The 22157-nt window shown below is 34.9% G+C and overlaps 1 protein-coding gene and 1 long non-coding RNA gene across 5 annotated transcripts in view; one reads left to right on the plus strand and one right to left on the minus strand.

The window, feature by feature from the left end:
• The window catches only part of LOC119071459 (putative uncharacterized protein DDB_G0271606), a 212140-nt gene that overhangs the window by 168559 nt on the left and 21424 nt on the right, over positions 1–22157 (plus strand). For all 4 annotated transcript variants that reach the window (XM_037176312.1, XM_037176311.1, XM_037176315.1 and 1 more), the window contains exons 3-4: positions 15317–15554; positions 15624–15782. In XM_037176312.1, coding sequence (XP_037032207.1) covers positions 15317–15554; positions 15624–15782 — 397 coding nt within the window. The remainder of the gene's footprint in view (positions 1–15316; positions 15555–15623; positions 15783–22157) is intronic.
• LOC119071468 lies at positions 238–19877 on the minus strand. The gene is made up of 3 exons (XR_005086663.1): positions 19733–19877; positions 515–520; positions 238–247 (listed from the first exon to the last, which is right to left on the minus strand). It is a non-coding gene; the product is annotated as an uncharacterized LOC119071468 (long non-coding RNA).

Consider the following 22157-nt stretch of genomic DNA (forward strand, 5'->3'; position numbering starts at 1 on the left):
TGGCTCTTACTCTTCAAAAACAACGGATATATCAACGTTTAAATGGGAATTCCCATACAAAAATTCAAAAAATCGGATTCGACCGCGTTTTTATGCAGCGCTGCAAACCATTCCACTAAACACGTGGATTCACAATTTAATTTCTCGCGTCGTCGCCAATGCTTAGTTTCCTCTTACGAAAAAAGTACTCCGTGTGAGAGACAAAATTGAATTTTGTCAATTTTTTCTTTGTTTATTTGACAGCTCGCTCTCTCACGGGTTGATTTTTATAGCACACGTCCCTATTTTCCATAGAGCTACAAACTGGAGCTACAAAAAACGACTTTGTTCAACATGGTGCAACTCACTTATTCATCGATTTCCTCATTATCATGTACCCTACAATAATTTTTGTTCATTCCATTACAAACATATGTAATTGTGTATACGCATCTGTAATCGAATTGCACTTATAATCGAGAAAGTGACGTTTATTTTGACATAATCGAATACAGATATCATGTAGAGCACCAACGAACAACTGATTAAATATATCGAAAGCAACAATGACTAAACAACGAGAGTAATGCCATGACCTAAATAACTGATGTAAAAGCAATCAAATTTCACTTTCGTTTTATTTAGCAAAAAAAAAACGAGTAACTACATCGAGTTGGAATACATCAAAGTTTTTGTAAAAAAAAATGTTTTTATTGCCGATAATTTCACCTTTGTCAGTATGATGATGACTGTTTCAATTAATGTGAATCTTGACGATTCAAGTTGAACATTTTTGGTGTTGCATATCAAACAACATTGTATTTGTTTCAAAACCGCAAGTAATATTCAACACAACATTAGTGAACCATGTCGAAATGTATTAGGTTTTTCAAGATCAAATCTTGCTTGAATTATCTCCGTATTTGTCGAAATCGCAAATTTCCTATTCAACGTACGGAGCTTATTATATGTATGTATAGTAAGTATATATGTAGGTGTGCGTGTTGATTGTGTTTCGATACACCATACAATATTGATGGAAATTAAATGAAAATGAAATAAATTTATCAAATTTACAAACGTTTTCGTGTACACACACGTATTAATTCATAACTTTATTTCTGTTAGCCTTACCCCAGATTCACCTCATAGTTCGGCTCGACTCTGACCTACTGGCCCCGTTTTATTGTAGGTGAATTTGCAACCGCACAGTCCCATACAACACCAATTTTTTTAGACTTAGTAGCGACTACGTTGCTCATCGTCAATTAACAATATTTTATTATTGCATGCGCGGTCTTTTACTTTTGAATGGTGAAATTTTGTTTGTGATTATCTGGTGTGGTAGTGGTATACCATTAGAATGAGAAATGCATTTTATGCGATGTTTTATGCAGTATCATAATAGTGTCTTGTGTTTTTGTGACTGTTCTTTTAAAATTTGCATAACATGTAAGATATGATGCTGTTATACCATTTACCATCATTCGTTACAGAGATTATTTGTGTCATGTGTTCATTGGATTTTTTTCAGAAAAATGAGGATGATTGAAGACGAAGTGAACCTCCTCAAAGCAGATTTATGAAATTGTGCGAAAAAGAACAATTTCAGCTGATCCACACGTACCATCAAAGCTATTTATACTTGTTTATACGGTTGAAGGTGCTACATGCATGCGCATGGTAGTGGTAAAACCGTATAAAGCCGTATAAACAGTCTTGATTGTGTGTGTGTGTGTGTATCAGCTGAAAAACGGTTGAAGCAAATTCACGCTGAAATTTGACTGCCTCTAACTGTATGAAAATGCCTTTTTAGCCCCGTACGAAGTACAAAGGGGCTTATAGGATTACGATGCCGTGTGTAATTGATGGAATTCGAAGCAGCCGGTAAGGGAAAAGTGTTTGCCTATGTTCATAGATGACGAATCTGCAATAAAAATTTTGTCTGTCCGTCTGTCCGTCTGTCACGTCGATATCTTGAGTAAATCAAATCCGATTTCAAATTTTTTTTCCCTGAAAGATAGTCGAAATAGTGAGGCTAAGTTCGAAGATGGGCATATTCGGGTCGGCCCTTCGTGAGTTAGGGCCACCTAAGTGATTTAAGGTCTTTTGGTGATATTTATGGCAAAATAAACGATGGAAATGTAAATGACACGGCAAATGATAGGTATTGTCAATACCAATTTTTAAAATCGGGTGAGTGGACCGTGAGTTAGGGCCTTAGAAGTGAAATGCTACTAGGGCCCTATGTGTATTTTACATAGAACTCGAGTAAATTTCATTCGTTTTTCGTAATTTTTGTTTGATTTGGAAGGTAATCGAATGCCGAATAGAATGTTGTTGAAAAATAAAATAAATTTGGGTCCTTGGCCTAAGGCCGCTACTAGGGCCCTATGTGTATTTCACATATAACTCGAGTAAATTTCATCCGTTTTTCGTAATTTTTGTCTCATTTGGAAGGTAATCAAAGGCCGAATAGAATGTTGTTGAAAAAAATTAAATTTGGGTCCTTGGACTAAGGCCACTACTAGGGCGCTATGTGTATTTTACATATAACTCGAGCAAATTTCATCCGTTTTTCGTAATTTTTGTTTCATTTGGGAGGTTATCAAAGGCCGAATGGAATGTAGTTGAAAAAAAATGTAAATTTGGGTCCTCGGACTGAGGCCGATACTAGGGCCCTATGTGTATTTTACATATAACTCGAGCAAATTTCATCCGTTTTTCGTAATTTTTGTTTCATTTGGAAGGTAATCAAAGGCCGAATAGAATGTAGTTGAAAAAAATTTTAAATTTGGGTCCTCGGACTGAGGCCGATACTAGGCCCTTCAAAAAAATAAAATTTTAGGGCGATTTGAAATTTTTGTTTCATTTGAAAGGAACGTCGTACGGGGCTTCGTAAACGCTCCGACTGTTCTGATGGCTCGTTTTAATTGTGTTTTTCTAACTTCGGTATTGGTTTCCGTTTTTCTAATTTTCACTCAATGTCGTTTTTAGTTGGCTGTCTCATAGTCATTCTGCCGCTGCGTTACGGAACCCGAATTTAGGATTGTAACTATCTGTTATTTAATTTGAGTTTTGTGACGGATTTGGTGATACTCAACAAGATTGATGAAGGAAAGATGCGTTAAGTGTATGGTGTGCATTGTTTTAGATTAGAGAGTAGGCTGTGTGAAAAGTGACTGGTTGGGTTAGATTTTGCTCTTGCTTGCTTTCATCATTTTCGAATTGTTTTAATGATTTAATTAATAGTCTGGGGTAAGTGTAATGTTATGAGTGATTGCAAAAGTATGCGTTACGTTTTCACTGTGTTTGTGCGAGTGGATTTTGCGCTATAAGAAAAAACGTTTGGGGTCGTTTCATCATATCCTTTTTTAAGACTACTATCGCCAAGCCGATATAGGGCCGATTGAAAAACTGATACTGTTCCAGAGTCCTGAGGTCATGTGCTCATGCTACACGATAGCATTTTATTTGACTATAAAAGCCGTCGAGTAAAAGATTAATTATTTTACACAGGGCTGTAGCCAGACTCTAAAGTCAGGAGGGGCGCTAGAACAAAACAAAAACACAAAAATAAGTTTTGTATGGGAAAAATTAAAAGAGTGGCCCTGATTTTACATGTTTTTGTGTTCCCTAGGACCCTAGGTAAAGTAGCTTATTGCGCACCTAGGGAAAACAAGAAACTTGATTTAGTTTTCAAAAGCATGTAAAATCCCTTGTTGACACCGGGTTTGATGCAGCGACATCTTTCGAAAAGTGGCGAACAGGTAGAATTGAGATCGGAGAAAGTGATCTGCGTCTGTCTACCATTGACTTGTCCGAGTTAAGCTATAATCTTAGACGATTCTCGCGACAGTCCTATTAGAGGCTTAGGTGCGGGAGTTCTTCTCCGTCCGTTCTTACCAGATCGACCAACCAACCAGGTCAATTTATGTCACGTTCATATCCATTTATTAGAACGTTACATTCTACATTATGGTAGTAATCTTGCAAATCTTGGTATCGATATTGCAAATATTATTTATTTCTTTCACATTCTTCCGGCAAGTTCGTTTGCATCTCATTTGATCATTATGCGTATTAGCCAGAGCGTCCTGTCGTCGTTAGCGACATTTTGCCTCATTTATTTTCCATTAAATTAGTGTTTATATAACCCACATTAATTATCAGGAAAAACCTTATCGTCATTCCTTTCTATGTTCTATGCAAAAACCCGTATAATTATTTATTTCGTTTAAACAATTTATATTTATTTTTAGTGTAAGCGCTTTCTGTCAAAGACATTATAAGCTTTATCAAATAAAAAAAAAACAATGTCAAGCCTATTCATTTTACGTTTATGTACCTCCATAGTCTGCAATAACATAATACAATGAGCGAATAAAAAAAAATTGAAAAAATATCGTTAAAAAATCTTAGGGGTCATTCATAAATGACGTCCACTACTTTTGGTCAGTTTTAGACCCCCCTCCCCCATCGTCACGCAAAAGTGGTCAAATTTGACCCAATTTTGTATGGAGTGTCCGAAATCGTAGACCCCCCCTCCCCCCTCAGTACCGGACGTCATTTATGAATGACCCCTTAGTTAGAGTGGATGAGTCAGAATGTATTATGTAATAGGTGTATCTTAACTGCTGGATACGTGTGGAATAAATTATTGGTATTATTTGGTGCTCTATATAAGGAGTAAAGTTGTCGATGAATTACGATTTCATTACATCACGTTTTTTGCGTCTTTTCTTCAATTACAGTGTGCTGTCTTACATTAAATTCCGGTAAATGAAATTGCTATTCTTTTGATTGAAAAAGTAATTGAATCAAAGTAGATATCCTGTCTTATTTTAATGCATAAGGAGAATTGTACAATGATTGCGTCTGAGGTAATTGCGGTAAGGTTTCACCTGACTCAAACAAAATGAATTATTTGAGATGAAATAATGTATGAGAACGAATCCTAAAACTCTAGTGTCAGTACATTTGTATAATTCGATACTAAGTTAAGGATTATGTCGGTGGTCCGACTTGGAACTCAAAACTCCCGAGTGTAAGTTCCAAGTACAATATATTAACCATCATTGAACTTTGTTGAACATAAAATACGGGGCACTATGATCAGCAACATTTATATTTGACGAAAGGTTTTCCTCGTCATCATAATTTTCCACTTTCTCATTAAAAGTTTCACCTATGTACACATTTTATTCAAATAATTCCACTCACACCAACTAGTTAATTAAACTTTTCGCTGTATGCTCAGTTAAAGGTTTATAGACCGAGAACCCTGTCTGCTTAGTGCATCGCAAAAATTCATTGTGTCAAAATTAAGGTGTGAAATGACGAATATAGTTTAAACATAACCTCTTTTTTGCAAGGTCTGTTACTACAGCCAATTTTCAACTTGTCTGGCACCACGATCGACGTACACAATAAAACTATGACCTTATAGGTATTGTCTAATGTCAAAGTTTGTATGGAGCGGAGGAAATAGCTATTTCATATAAACAAACTCACCTTTCAATGAAAATCAGTTTTTTTTATATGAAATCGCTATTTCCTCCGGTTTGTGTGAACAGACCATGAGACTATACCTGGTTTGTACTTTCATTGCATTTCCATAGAGACATTACCTTCTGTTCACTGTCACATCAATCTATATTTTCTACGATGTGTAACGGTTGATAATATCGCTTATAGAATGGGACTACCTCGGTAGGACCATCCTTAGCACTCAAGAATAAAACCAGTGGAGCAAATGTATCCTATCGATAACTGGATAGTGTAAAAATGTAGCACACAGGCTCCCTTTCTATAATATATACCAATGCAAAATTATATGCGTGTATACAATACAAACGACCACGTCATGAAAAACATCTTCATTTGAGATAGTATCACATCAACCATGAAAATGTTAAATCGTTTTCTCCTACTTCGTTGTATCAAAGAAAATTATCGTAAAATTGTACGTGGGTGGAAACTACAACAGTAAGTGGATAGATAGATATACACACATAGATTTGTCGGAAGGAGTAGTTGATATGGTACATCATGTGCTGTACGCAGAGTTAAGAGCCGCTGAGATATGTCAATGCCGCCGAAATTTACATCGGCTAGATGAAGCTAGTCGTCGACAGGGTCGTGGGTCGTCCAATGCCATTTCAGCTGAGGGCCCTTTTGTCCGTTGTCCCATTTCTAATTTCGACATGCATTGCAGGCAATTTGAATTTGAATTAATACCGTTGGGACGCCGCAGCCAATTATTTTTCGGCTCTCCTGTCTCGTTATACGTGTATAAATGTTAAAGGACATTTTGTGCAATGTAAACGTTGCATCTACAAAATGAGTATTTGCTTTTTTAAAAGTAATAAAATTTCTTATTTATAAAGATATGAACCATATGATGCTTGTGTGCAATTTCATATTTTATTTACAGCATTTTCTGATGCTGAAAATTTACTCTGGGTATATCTCTTTTCTGGTTAAATATACAGGTCTGTGCCAAGGTAGTCAGAATACTATTTTATCATCGGTTTGCTATAACGCCACATAGCATGGAACTGACATTTCGTCAATATGCTTTGCTAAACACAACAAACTATATTCATTTCGTTGATTCACATATTCAAAATTTAAATATTTATGTTATACAAACCATTTGCGATATCTATTCGAAATTGAGGAAAGTTATACATAGTAGCAAGCAAAAGCATGCACACATTTTTCTCTCTGGAACAGATTGTCTCGATGACATTTTTTTTTGCATGTTTGTACAAAAAGTAAATTTTTCACTAAAAATCCCATGCATATAAAGTGTACTATTAAATTTATATTTATTCAGTGACAGTATCTACATGAAACTTTGGTTAATTTCTATAGTGCCTTTATTTGCATAATATGTTTGCACAGTTTCTTATGTGCATAATGTTTTAATAATGGTATAAGTTGGTTAGAATATAACAGCATTCGTTGTTTAAACTGCACATGGTTGGTAGCTAGGCGTCGTTGAATTATGTATAGTATCAATTGCGTTCGTTTATATATCACTACTCCCAAAACCAAATGGAAAACTACCAACTTTGAATTGGATATTTATAATAGAGCGGTGTCGATGTGTTTTTCAATTTTCTTATGAAACAAGCATATAAAATTAAATGCACATGACCGATTTTCAACTGCCAGCGTAAATTTTGTCACGATTAGATTCAATTTATTTAAGACGTTCCGAGTACTCAGTTTTGATCCAAACCAAATACTATGGCGCCATCTCGTTCCATTCGAATCAATATCATTATGGTTATCCTTAATGACAATAAAAATTCGACGTGATGTGACCACATTAACATAATGATTGTACCTATCGCGGATTTTGTTTTGCCTTGCAGAGGTAAATTAAATCAGTTAAAAAACCCTTAAAGGGTAAATGTGACGCAAGTCCTTTATCTTACTTACAAAACTGATATCGCTGAGGGTGACACATTGTGCGCCGTACGCAAATATAAATACAAATATAAATTTGCGTCACATGTGGTCTTTTGTTAGAAACCAGTCTTGGGACACGTCACTTATATCGAAAAAACCCCAAATCCATCAAACAATTCGATAGAAGTGAGGAAGTGCCAGAGAAATCATCTGTCATGCCAAAATTTAGGAACCAACCTTGGAACACCTTACTCATGTCGAAAATAGCCAAAATCCATCAAAAAATCCGCTGGAAGTTAGGTAGTGCCCGAGGAATCATCTGTCATCCCAAAATTTAGGAACCAACCTAGCGGACGTTAGTGGAAGATACTTAATGATCACAGGAATTTCCAACAAGAAACACATCCCAAAACAACACACACCTTTCAGCACATTGCCATTCATATCATGCACCAAAATATATAACACACACAAACATACAAATTGGCTTTTATGTGATGTTTGTATGGAGACTTTCTAGCTCCCAAGATATAGATTTTTCCAACTTTTGAAAATTCCATTCTTATTTTTGGGCCATTATTAGCCTATAACCAAAATTTCAGGAAAATCTATAGAAACGTTTAGGAGTTGCTGGATCCACTTTTCCATATGAACTAAGTAACTAACTAACTAACGTAGGCGATTTGCATTCGAGATTTTGCTTATTTTATACAAACATCAATATTACGAAGTTCAATTTCTCGGCCAATTTTGAAGTAATTTACTAAATTTGAAGTTTTGATAGTTAAGATTCAAATTAAGTGTATTCGTGACGTGAGTTCATATTTTCATGCTTTGGTCTTGCAGATTTGTACCTAAACATAACCAATGTCTCTTCATTTGTTTAGGTAGATTCTTTAAATCGTCTTTTTGCCAAGATGCAATTATGCCACTTTTTTTGGCCAATTTAAGAAAAGTGTCGCTAACTTTATCTACTGATTTTTTCTTCATTTTGTGAAAGCATCATAGCACATTTTTTGTCCAAATGAGGAAATGTTTTAATAGACGATTTCGAGGCGATTTTGTAAGTTATTTTTAGACGACGTCAATTATCAGTCTAAGAGAAAATTGTTCTTTGGTATGTGGGTACATTTTCATAGTAGTTTCTCACTAAATTTACATCGAAAGGTGGCAGAACTTTTATTGTAAAATTTCAAATTACTAGTTCAATCAGAAAATTTACTGCTGTCTCGTGTAACGGACCAGTGGAAACGACTGAAGATGGTTAGACCACGCTAACCTCTGACCGCCACTGTATCCGGAGGTCGAAACAGCATTTTATCTCCACTTTCGCTTCACGCGATCCATAGGAAAGGGAAGAGTAATTATGCTCTGTTTGTTTGTTTTGGTGTATTCGTTTGAACTTAATTTTTCTGCGTATTAGATAACACCACCCCTGGAATTAGTATGTTTTCCAAGTAAAATAAAATTTTGTACCTTTAGGAATATTGAATAAAATATCGAAATGGTCGAACCACAATTTTTAAACTGTTTGAAAATATTCTGCTGATTGTAATGTGGCCAAATATATTGTAAGAGCTACCAGGTAACGCAGACACATTTTTTCATAAAGCGGTTACAAACAGTCACATTTTTAGCGGCTGTAAAATGGGTGTCGTATTTTGTAAACAAAATAAATTTTAAAAAAATCGATGCTTTTTGGAGGCATACCCTAGAACAAATTTTGTCTTAGAATTGTGTTTTGCGTCGATTAAAAATAACTTGACACGAAGTTGCCCCAACTACAATTGACAAAAAAAGTGTCATAGTTGCGTTGCTTCTCGGCGAAAAGTCGACTTACAGAATGTCTTCATATTAGACCCTAAGTTAATTCGTGACTAAGTCCTAAGATTTGTTTCTATCTGCGATACGTTCAATGACTTTGAAGTGGATTCGATCGGAGCCATTACATGATCGGTCGGGTGCAAAAAATTATGTGAATTTTTCTTACAATCTTTCGAACAGGCTCGTACATTTCAATAAGCTTTTCGTTTCTTTTCTTGTCTATAATATCAACTGTGTGGTGATGATAACACAACTGATTGGTCAGAAAATTAACTGATAACAACTTCGATAGCACCAAATCAAATCGCGGCTTCTTAATGACAATAGTTCAGTATACACAATCCAATTCGTTTGTCTGTTTAGTATCGAAAATTTTAACATTTGTCGTAGTTGTAAAAACGTATTTTTGTTTTGGTAATTTGATTTTTGTTATTTTAACGCTGGTAATTGACAAATTTGACCATTTAACTTATAAATACAATTTAATAATTACATGAAGATTTCAATCATAAACCAACTTGTCAAATGTAAATATTCCAAAATACATTTCGCTTTATCGAAGCGTTTCGGACTTTTATTTATAATCTAAAATAAATTTTTAATTAGTTATTTGAAGTAGAAAAGAACAATTTCTGTATGTCAGTGGTTCATAGTTTAACAGTGGGTGGACAATTTTCGTTTAAGTTTCTATTTTGTGTCAGCGAGAAACGTTTGGTTTTGGTTTAAGTGAGATTACGTAACCATTTTTTTTGTTCTGTTTTAACATGGCAGAAATTACCTCATTTTTTCATTGTTTGAAATGATAATAATAGTAAATGAACAGGTGTACAAAATGTTAATTATCATTGTCAAAATTGCTGAGCTGGATATAATTTTAATTTCATTTTTTTTTAAATAAATAAAATTGTTTCATAAAGTCGTTATTGTCTTTTCACTGCTTTATAAATAAGGAAACAGAAGGTTCATAAATAGCTAGCAAACATGTCGATAGATTAACTTGTCTTATCTTTGTTCGGCTATTTATCAATTAGAAAACGCTATCAATTTTTCTTTAATTTCACTTAACGGTTCGTTAGAAGATTAAACTTTTCAACTCATCAAGCGTTTTCCTATTTTCGTTTATGCATTTAAATCATCACGAGATCGCTACACTTCAAAAGTTGTGACTTTTTTCTTTCTATTTTTTTTTTACATTAAGCTCAAACTTGTATCTTGAACACCCTTAAAGTTCATTGCTAAATGATTCGTTCACTTATAGAAGTAAATGTATAATACATAGATAAGAACTTGACTGATAAAGAACCGTTCATATTTATAATCTGGTAAAAGTTGTAGCAGCCGCAAAAATGAAGCTTTTTTTAAGAACAGCAAAAGAAACGATTCTATAGAAGAATGATGTTTAGAAATTAAGAAGAAATATAATAGAGTTTTTCCATATTTTTTTTTTTTTATGTAGAAAGTTTTTATTATAAAATGCGAAAAAAAAGACTGCTCACTAAGGCGCAGTCAGTAAAAAAACGATCTTTTCAAAAGAAAATATTACAAAAAATTAGTCTTTTCCATATTTTAGTACATTCTGTCATAAAATTGCTGCTGTCACTGCGCTTATTTTCATGTGAACCAACTTCATATGGTGACATTTATTCTGTAATGAAGAAAAAAATGTGGCGCCTCTACAGGCCATCCCTTTTGTCCCAATGGATACAGCTAAAGTTAGGCGTTTGTAAATACGATGATATTCAGACTGTACAGTCGTCGACTTTGAAATAATTGACGCATTTCGTTTCAGCTGTTTTTCAGCTGATCCACTCAATAAAACAAAATAAAATAATAAGCTTGTTTATACGAGAGGACATACAAGCGCAAGGTTGTGGTAAAACTGTTTAAAGATGTAAAACATATTTGTTTGTGTGTCTGGATCAACTTAAAAACAGCTGAAACGAAATGCATCACTTATTTCAAAGTCAACGACTGTATTCAAAATATTTTGATATGCCTGTCACACACAAGGTAAATATACATACTGAAGGTAACGCAAATCCGTTAGACCACACAGATCCAAAGTTTCGGGTGAATATAATCTTTATAATGTTGGACACAAGTCAAATTCACTTTGTTAGGTTGCAACATATGCCAACACTCAATACTAAACAACGCAGTTCCAACAACTTGATCATGCCAAGTGTCACGGATGCAACATAACAAATCTTATATTTACCCGAAACTTTGCATGGCGCCATCTCAAACGAACTCATTTCTAGTGGAAATTTCCACAAGAAATGAGTTCGTTTGAGGTGGCGCCATGCAAATCCGTATGTGCTACGGCTAGAACAAATTTGAACGTTTGGCCATACCTATCTATTTACTTTCATTGACACAGATGTTGATTAAGCGTTCACTTTTGACGGAACACGATTGGTATAATTTGTCTGCATGTTTTTATAATCAAAATCCATAGACGTTTAATGTGCCACTGCTAGGCAGTGCAACGCTGTAGATGGCTAATCTCTAACGTACAAGATGCAGAATCAAATAAAAAGCTGCAAAAAAATGCAATTTTATTTAATTATAAATTGTCACCACATGAAGGTCATAGGAACTTGTACATTATATTTCTATGTGTTACGTAGACAACACTTTTCGTATAACGTCTACTTTATTTGAATGAAAACTTCCATAAAAGCAGAGTATATATAATGTAATATTACTCAAATTACCCACCGTACTTTCTATACACCTTGTGCCTTTATATATTACTACTTCATATCACTGTATGCTGGCATTTTAATTAGCTTAGGGAATATTATGTATCATTATATCGCTTAATTAGCTGTGCATTTAAGTCTCAAAGCTTCTTCATGGCTCCATCGCTCTATAACATTTGAAAAACTATCGTTGTCAACATCGTTGCTGTCTAAATACATGAAGCAATGAAATGACGATAGTTATGAATTGATATATGCATGTAGATATGTTGCACGAATAAATTTTTCTTCTTTAAAAAAAGATGGAAGAATGTAGGTAGATCTAACCATACCACACCATAGTGATTAAATAAGGGAATTTACGAAGCTGAAATGTACAGAAAAATATTTAAATTTAACCACGAACGGATTTTGGTCAAAAAAATGCCAATGTGTAGCGCATGATCACGATCTCAGGATTTTTTACACATTGATCTGATCACCTCATGATTTCAAAGTTATCAATCGGCACATATTGGTACGATTGAAATAATAATTACTTTTCCGGATTTAAGGTGACGGTTGTCAAACTTATGCACGAAGTAAACTCAATATGCGAAAATCCTGAGTACGTTTCCAGCTTCGTGAATTCACTTGATGTTAGTTGTCGTAACAATATGACCGATGTTTAGTCTTGATAACGTGACGTTGAATTTTGTTTAAATGTTTGTTTGTATTTTATCGTTGGGAAGATCTATATGGATGAGATTGTTTTCGAACTGAACTTCTGTACTGTATGCACTTTGTATTTTGTGTGACAACAATTACTGCTCTGTGAGAGTCTATCTCGCAATTATCCATGTGGTAAAGAAATTATTACTGAGAAATAATCTCCTTCTATAAATTGTACACATCGGCCATGCCACAACAATTAAATAAAGGTACAATACAACAGCAATTTCAAGACAAGCTGAGGGCAAAAGACTAGGACTAGGAAAGTAATCAGGCCATTACTGCCATAGGGCAAAGCCTTTACCAACCTTTTTTTTAAGTTTTTCGAGGTTCAGTTTTTTTTTATATTTACTTGTTTCATTTTCATTTACATTGCCTAATCACGTAAAGCATTTGTTGAGAATTTTACTTCTTCTAATTCATCGGTCGGTCGCTGCATCGATGGTTCTAATTTACTATTTGTACTGGAGGGATATTCTCCCCAACACGCATGTGCCAGTACATCTACTATGAGAGAAACTCGTTACTTAGGGCATGTTGCCCGTTCAGTAGTTGTGTTTATTCTGAACCTTCTTCCATACAAAACCTTGTATTTATACTGATTTCAAGGCTTTTGTGACCAATTTTAATTTAAAGGAATACTTTGATGACTTTTTCCTACTGTTTTGACTAGAGTGAAATCACTCTCCATAATATTTTTGACAGTATTGTACTTACGAGGTTCCAAGTTGTTATTTGACAAGTGGGGAATACAGCCCTCCCCTTCGGGTCGTAACACCCCACTTATCAAATACACAACTTGGAACCTCGGAAGTAATACACTATTACATTGGTAGGGATAAAAAGATGAAAAGTAGAGTTTTCGTGTGAAATACACGAAAGCGAGACTTTTCATTTTTATCCCGAGTTATGTAATGGATTTTACATGCTGAGGGCGTACAGGCCCGTAGCTAGGGAAGGGGGGCAGCAGGAACATTGCCCACCCCGGGTATTCAAAATTTGGCATTTTTTTAAATTTTCCCATACAAAATATTTTTTAACGGCTTTTGCCCCCCTGTGCCCCCAAAGTGCTCGACGGCTGGCTATGTGCCTGAGGGCGTCGAAATAGTGCTGCCGCCCTCGGATACTTTTACTCACCTGGATACGAGATAACTCGTTACTTCCCAATTTTAGTAATCTACAATTGTAACCCACAATATATAGCTGAAGTCTCAACTCATCATAAGTTTGAAAGGTTTAAAAGGTTTGAGAACCTAGTGACATATTTTGGGCTGACACATTCGTTATAAATATAAACTTGAGGTTTTCCGTTAGGCCATAGAAACGCCAAGTGCTGTTCGTTATAAACGTGTTTTTGTTGCAATGATAGAAATGAAATGACTCGTAGAAATGCATGTAATGCGGAAAGTTCTACCAATTATACAATACTATAGACAATACAGACAATAGACAGTTTGCGCAAATGACGTGTGAGTTATAGTCGACTTATAGATATGAACTTATAAGTTATAAGTAAGGTGGTTATAAGTCATAAATTATAAGTCGACTGCTTATAAGGTCAAATTTATTTATTTATTTATTTATTTCTAGTCATTGATAATGTCTGCGATGTGCAGACGAAATATTTGGCGTTAAATAAAATCCATTTGAGCGAATGAGACACAAAAACAGAATTTTACTTTCCGCTCATCAAAAAACAAGTGACTTACTTATAACTTATAAGTTCATATTTATAAGTCGACGTATAACGTATACGCCATTTACGCAAACTGTCTAATTTGGTCTACTATAGCCCATGAGCCTTCATGGTAAAAAATCGATTTAACGAATGTTTCGGCAGCCAAAAATGTGTCACAATGTCTTACGATTCTTTGGAAGGATGCACAAAATTAATATACCAATTAGTGCTGACTTACTATCTCACCGGGTTACAGTAGAACGTACTCTTAAAGCGTATAAAATATATTGTTTCATTGATCATGTTTTAAGATAGTAACTTACCTCTGATCGTTTCAAGTCTAATAAAGATTATTTTTAATAGAAGCATCAAAAATTAACTTCAAATTTAACTTAAACGCCTACATTTTTACGAAAATGTCAGTTTATTGTTGACATAATCGTTTCGATGCGGTGTTTAAACAGCAAAGTGTAATGAGTAATAGTAAATGCTAATTTTCTTTTGATGGAAGTAATATTCCGAGTCTGTTGAAAATAATTAATGAAAGGAAAAAAAAACTTGTTAAAATCGTAGTGATTTGTAATAAGCTTAGTGAATACATGGTCGTTTTTTCTCTATTTATATTTGGCGACAATCCTAATTCTTAAACTCTGTTTTCTGCAATAAATAAAAATTTGTTATGTGTTTCTGGTGTTATTTTATTTATTGCAATTGAAAATAAAAGAAAAGATATAATTCATTGCAATGAAATCCATTTTTATGGGTTCATTCATACGGTTCAATGCGGTTTATATCTTACATGCTCAAATAAAAATTTATATATAAAACTGGAACCCAAACTATATTTGTCTCTTTGTGCAAACAGAGATTTCTATTTTTCTGGTTACACAACTACTTACATTGGCTAAAACAATTCTCATTCTCTTTTTTTTGATTTTCTTTTGTTTTGTACATGGGATATTATATTTCTAACACATATTATTCGTTCAATTTTCAGGCTTGGCCCTTGTGAACTACCACTGTCGGACCAGTGGCTATCTCATACGCACTTGTCACAAATATCATCTATCAATCATCAATCAGCCAGTACAATAAATTTGGTTGGCCAACAACAGCAACAGCAGCAACAACAAACTAATCAGTCTCAGTCGAAAATAATGAACGTTGTGGCATCGCAAGTGGCATGTCCACCAGCTTCTGCTCCAAAAAAGATTCGGCGCAAATCAGATAATAAGGTTAGTGTCTTTTCGGGGACAATCTGCAAGGGTTGTGGAATTTAAAAAAAACTTCCATTTTTGTTACAGCCACAATCTCAAATAAACAAATGTAACAATGAAAAAAGACGTCGAGAACAAGAAAATGAATATATTGAACAATTGGGCGAATTTCTTCAGATCAATAAGAGGGACATGACCTCTTCCAAACCTGATAAAGCAGCTATTTTAAACGAGGTCGTGAAAACGGTGAGTTTTACGTTTGATCTTTTCTGTACATCTGTTCGTCATCCTAAATGATTACAAGTGATTATTGCGGAACGGAGTGAAAGACGGCGTTGTTCAGGTCCTAAAAATTCAGCTTTCAGCACGAGTTACAAACGACATTTTTTGAGTATATCATAATGAGACTCACACAAAAGGAAACACAAAGAAATCACTCCACAAAAATTTCACTTTTCATTGAAATTATTCAATTTCACTGTCGAGACTGTAAGATACTTTTTCATGTGTCGGGGCCGAAAATGAGGGAGTTTCGAGATTTTTCTCGGGTTTTCGACCCCTTACATGAAAAATTTTTTGAGTATCTGTTTTGGACGTTTGATTTTAGGCAATTTCGCGAGTTGTAGCCCGAACGAAGTTCGCTTTCGCCCCTTGAATTGACATTTCTTTACTTTCGGTCCTCTTAGCAAGCATACAATGGTTATTTGTGTATTTGTGCTTTCGCTTTCGCCCCTTGAATTGACATTTCTTTACTTTCGGTCCTCTTAGCAAGCATACAATGGTTATTTGTGTACCTGTTTTGGACGATTGATTTTAGTAGGCCGAACGAAGTGAGGCTTACAAGCGAAAGTGCCTTAAATCAACCGTCCTAAACAGGTCCACATGTAAGTTTTCATGCAGAGGGCCGGAAACCCGAGAAAATTCGAAAAATTGCCCTCATTTTCGGCCCCGAAGCATGAAAAACTTAATACGTAACTCTTACGGCCTACTCAATCGATACGTAAATAACTATTTCAGACGCAAATGTTTCGATGTGTACCCGAATTTTTGATCAGAGTTTCCGTGACGAGGAAAATGTCGAATAATGTTACTCGGCCGCAAGACAGCTATTTTACTGTTAAGTGTCGAAATGGTGTTGTTTTGCGCACTAGAGGTGAGATTGCGAGCAAAGCGAGGATCAAGATTGCATCTATATCGTTAGCCATTTGCTGAAAATTGCTGAAAATTATGAATGTTTCCACATTTAGTCTGGGCTGCTATGTCCGAAAACGTCGTCTCGCTCTCTAGGTAATTTTAAAGTATTTTGACTGCAGTATAGATCAAGTCCGAGTAACTGTAAATCTGAACACAGACAGCTACACCGTCATCCATAGAGATACACCTCAACTCTGCGAAAAAAATTGTAATTTTTGAGCTGCCGTTCAATTTTGTATTTGATGAACAAAAACATTAAATTTAATGTACAAAATGTGAAATTATAATTGTTGCTTGTATGGCATAAGTGTTTCAGCTCTTTGTTTTACAAGAAAACAATGCAAACCATTCAAACATTTATTTCTATTTTCAAACTTGAACTTGAACAGCACTTTGCCTGCTCATTTTCACTGATCATACTTTCAGGTTAGGGTTCTCTGTGGATGATTTTTGACATTTCGAAGCACCTTGGTGTTGCAGAGATAGTGAAAACACTAGTTCGAAAAGCGCGTAAATGCCAGCCGGCAGTTGTCACCTTTTCCTCGTCCGAAATACGTGTGTTAGCGAAATAGACTCACGGAAATAATGTCATAATGTACGATAATGTCAACCGCACAAGAGAAACACATACAGCCTATCGAGATTGTATAAAAATTGAATTCCGGAGAGGCTATGTTGACACATAAAAGAATTTATTGTCAACACACAACAATATATTAGATTGCCTAACAGCAATGTTTTGTATTGATTGAAATGTAATTAAACTAAGCCATTGATTAGTTTTTTTTACCACAGCTACTTGTTATTAGCCACTATCGATAACATATGTTTACGTATAACAATGTTTCTATCTATAGCTCTAGAAGCTTTTGTATTAAATTACCCCGTACCTACTAAATAATGTTAATCGTGTTTAAGGGCATTTTATATTGTTGTATAACAAGGAAGAAGGTTATTTGGTATCGTGTTCGATAATTAGTTTTTTTTCTTCTTTTTCAAAGTCTTTCCGTTGTTTAGAATTCGCACCAAGACCTATACGTATCCACATACAAAACTTACGGACAGATCTTAGTTTCATTGGAAAAATAGGTAGAAAAATGTATTTGCCAATCTTCCAATTTTTTCGTAGCGTCAGAGTGAAGCATTTAATAGAACTGAGTCTGCATGAGATAATTAGGTAAGCAGCCTTCTTTGGATAGGTCAAAAATCGCTGTCGATCAACAGTTATCGCATTGAAAGAAGATAAAAAGATAGAGCTAAGTTTCAGATCTTCGAAAATGAACGACATAGACTTCCCATTTTATTCAGAGAGTTGATAACAGATGGCGTTGCTTCCGCCTCGCTACCTGTTATCATTCCTCTGATTTTATTTCAACAATTCCTTGGTAAAAATAGAAAAAATCATTCAGTCTATGGGTGACTAATAGCATGTTGTATGGTCTAAATTATGTCTCATGTATTACTAACACTCATAACTCAAGTTCTGAGTGACGGTGTCATTTGTCTGAAAAAATAAAGAATCGGCGATGACAATACCATTACATATTTAACAATATTGTTTGTAATTATTATTATTGCGCGGTGTTGTGTTGCGTCTGCGGTATAAATTAGTTTATTTAAATCGGATACATTTTTTATTATTCTTCATGTGCACATTAACAAAACCGGTTAACATTTTGTTGTTGTTGTTTCCTCCATTACAATGTTGTTTGTAAATTACACTAAAAAAAAATCACCGAAATAATTGTAAATGATTTTTAAAATGTTATTAAGAAATTCGGTGTTTACATAAATTATCACTTACAAAAAGAAAAAAAAATTATTGATAGTTGCGTTACTATGTATTTTCACGTTCTTAGTCAATTTTTGATAATTAACTGGATAATGGATATAGTACCTCATATTTTACTCGAATTCGTCTGAATCGAGCAATGATAATACAGTAACAATGTACAGTTACAATAGACAACAATTCGCGTAACATAATAACAAGAGTCCTCCACGAAATTTTGCGTAGTCATACGGACTTGCTACGTAGTGTCAAGTTAATCATGCACACATAACGAATGTGATGTAATTCAAATTACCAATTTTGAAAATCTGCTATCTCAACATGGTTCCAAAATATCATCAAGAAAATGTCTGTCCACGTGAGTTCAACGAGCTATTAATCTTTCAAAAGCTCAAGCTGTAAAGAAATTATCGATTTCAGTACTTTGAAATTAAAAATGCTACTTTCTATTCCGTCCGTTCGCCCGTCTTTCCAGTTAAAAACTTTTACGCTTCACTAATGAATTAACTAACTTCATTAGTTTTTTTTTAATTTTAGGAGTAGGTTCTGGTCGTTATTCTAAGATATTACTGAAAAAAATGGGGGTGCATACCTACAACGATATCAGTTGCTTTGGAAGTATACACAGGGACTTTCATCATTCTCTTTTAAGGGTTTTTACTAATAAAAGTTGCCTCCATGAAAAAATCCATCAGCACTACACGGAATCATCTATAAATCCAACCCACTTCAAGCATGAGCGATACTATAAATAGAGTACTGAAACTTGACAGTGTGTCATTTAACTGTAACACACTGTAAAAAACAATTTCATACAAAATAGTATTCTATTTGGCAGCTGTCGACTATGATCACGTTTGCTTGAAGTGCGTTGATAAATCACATCGTCTGTCTATGAACCAATCGTAATAATAATAGTAGCGTATGGTTATTGTTCAGCCGGTAGGACACATTTTAAAGTGACAGATTCGGCTACCATTTACTGCTATAACTAGTGAAGGTACTTTTACATGGTATTGTAATGACCTAACACTAGGGACCACATGCTTTACGTGAATTCCGAACCACGCCTTCTAAGTATTTTACACTCTGAAGGATTTTTGAATATTGCGCCCATAGCAGTGCTAAACCCACTAAAGCGCAGTAGGAGTAGAATACCGGCAGCTCCCAACAATGTCTTGACCGGTAAGCTGTGGGAAACACATAACACAACCATCCCAGATTTTTATGAATGGATTCAACCAGCTGTGTATTTGTGTACACGTCTGACAACCGATTTTTTCTTCTGGCCTGGTTGAGCCTCGAACCACTGACACTGACAACTCAATCGAATATTGGAAGGCAAACGTGCTAACCATTACGCCATTGAGTTGGTGAACCAATCGTAAAATGGAAGGATCTGGGTCTGAACCTAAGCTTTCTCGATTGCCTGAATCCCGAATACACAACTTTCGGAATTCTCATTTCGACTAAAAATCGGACTGTCTAGACTCTGGGTCATGTGTTTTGTCTCGATTAGACTTTACAAACGACACTGTTAATTTTCGTTTTCCAAGCAATTAGTATTGATTGTACATACGTTGAAGTTGAGGTATAATATTTTTGGCTGACGTATCGATTTTGTGGCTTTTCATGGAAATAAAACATAAATTTGGGTCAAGCTTCCAAGTAGTAACGTTATTGTTTTTCGAGTTAGTCATAAAATTCATGCTATGTGTCACACTAAAAAAGATGCTCTTAGTCGACGTTTTTCGTTGTTTGTATTTTTTGTTTCGCTGTGAACGAATGTAACGAAAAAAGAAATTGCTACGGTTGCATTGTAAATGATAGTGTTACGTTGATGTTGTGTCCTTGAATAAAATGTTAATATTTTTCGTCACGTACAGTTTTGAGTAGAGCAAGCTGTATTATGTTGTTAGATATGTCAAGCAAAAATGCAAACGACTGATAAATTTATCAGAGTACGTAACTATACATGGGTTGCATTAAAATATTGTAGAAGTTTTAAACACTAACAACAGTAGCTTAGTGCCTGCAAAATTTATTTCATTTTTTCCACTATATTAAACGAGCAAAAAAAGGTTATAGTTAGAGTAGACGTACAGACGGACAGTTTTTATATGATAATGATACCCTCCCGTAGCCTCCATTTGTATAGGTTTGTTCCAAATAACTGTAAACATGAATTTTCACTGGCCGAACGAACACGATTTTATCCAGAGATCATTTTCATTATACGGTACTCGTCAACGTAACTCTACTTAATTTCTCGTTAAGTAGTTCTTAACCTCAATTTATTAACGTTAACTGCGTTCAATTTACTAATTTTTGCATTAAAATCGTTCGTTCAATTCATTCGATATTTTTCGACATGTCCGACAGCTGGGATCGTGTCTGACGCTTACAAGGTCATGAAAATGATGTATAGATATCGGTTTTTATATAAATTAATATTGATGAGGTTATATCTTTATAAATGAACTTTGACAGTAATTTGACAATTCCTATAACCTTGGAACAAACCTATGGACGGAAAGACACTTTTGAGGGTAGTGCCCTAACACTTGTATTATAATTTCAATCTCAAGACTAGATAATGAATACCTTTTTAGCCCCGTACGAAGTACGAAGGGGCTTATAGGATTACGATGCCGTGTGTAATTGATAGAATTCGAAGCAGACGGTAAGGGCAAAGTGTTTGCCTATGTTCATAGATGACGAATCCGCAATAAAAATTTGGGCCGTCTGTCCGTCTGTCTGTCACGTCGATATCTTGAGTAAATCAAATCCGATTTCAAATTTTTTTTTCCCTGAAAGATAGTCAAAATAGTGAGGCTAAGTTCGAAGATGGGCGATTTTGGGTCAACCCCTCCCGAGCTGGGGCCCCATAAGTGATTTAACGTTTTCCGAAGATATCTCTAGCCATTTAAAGGCTACACTTGTAAGTGATGCGTCAAATGAAAGGTATTTACAATACCGATCGACGAAAGAAAAGTTTATGGAAATTGGATGACCGACTCGTGAGTTAGACCCCTTGGTGTGAACTAGGTACAGGGCGGCAACCCGTTTTTGCTTGAACGTTGGCCAAATTTGAACGGATTTAGATAGATTTTGCTTGATTAGATAGGTATTGACCGTACCAATCAGGGAAAAAAAAAGTTCATGAAATTCGGTTCACCGGAGCGTGAGCTAGGTCTCTTGGAGTGAGCTTATATGAGGCTACTCGGCCGTAGAGTGAAGGTGGTGTTTTTTGTTAATATCTCGAGTAAAATTTGACCAAATTTCATGAATGTTTTTTTGTTTGAAAGGTACTAACGAATGTAAAGCAGCCGTACTACTTTCCACCTCCTAACAAAATGGCCGTCGGACGCCATTTTGGATTTTTGTAAAAACAATATAAATCGGTGAAAATATTTCTTACAAAGTTATTGATCAGTGGGAAGTGATTGGGTATGTTTGTGTGGTGTTTCAAGGATCCCAAATATGGATATCTAATATAGTATATTGAGCTATATAATGGTATAGATAGTTTTTGAGCTATATACTAGCATATTTATCAGTAAATTGTTTATTTATAGGTAAACATAGGTTAATATAGGACTGAGGAAATTGTAGGTCAATTTGAAATTTGTGTT

This window comes from Bradysia coprophila (assembly GCF_014529535.1).
Source record: "Bradysia coprophila strain Holo2 chromosome IV unlocalized genomic scaffold, BU_Bcop_v1 contig_5, whole genome shotgun sequence".
NCBI lineage: Eukaryota > Metazoa > Arthropoda > Insecta > Diptera > Sciaridae > Bradysia > Bradysia coprophila.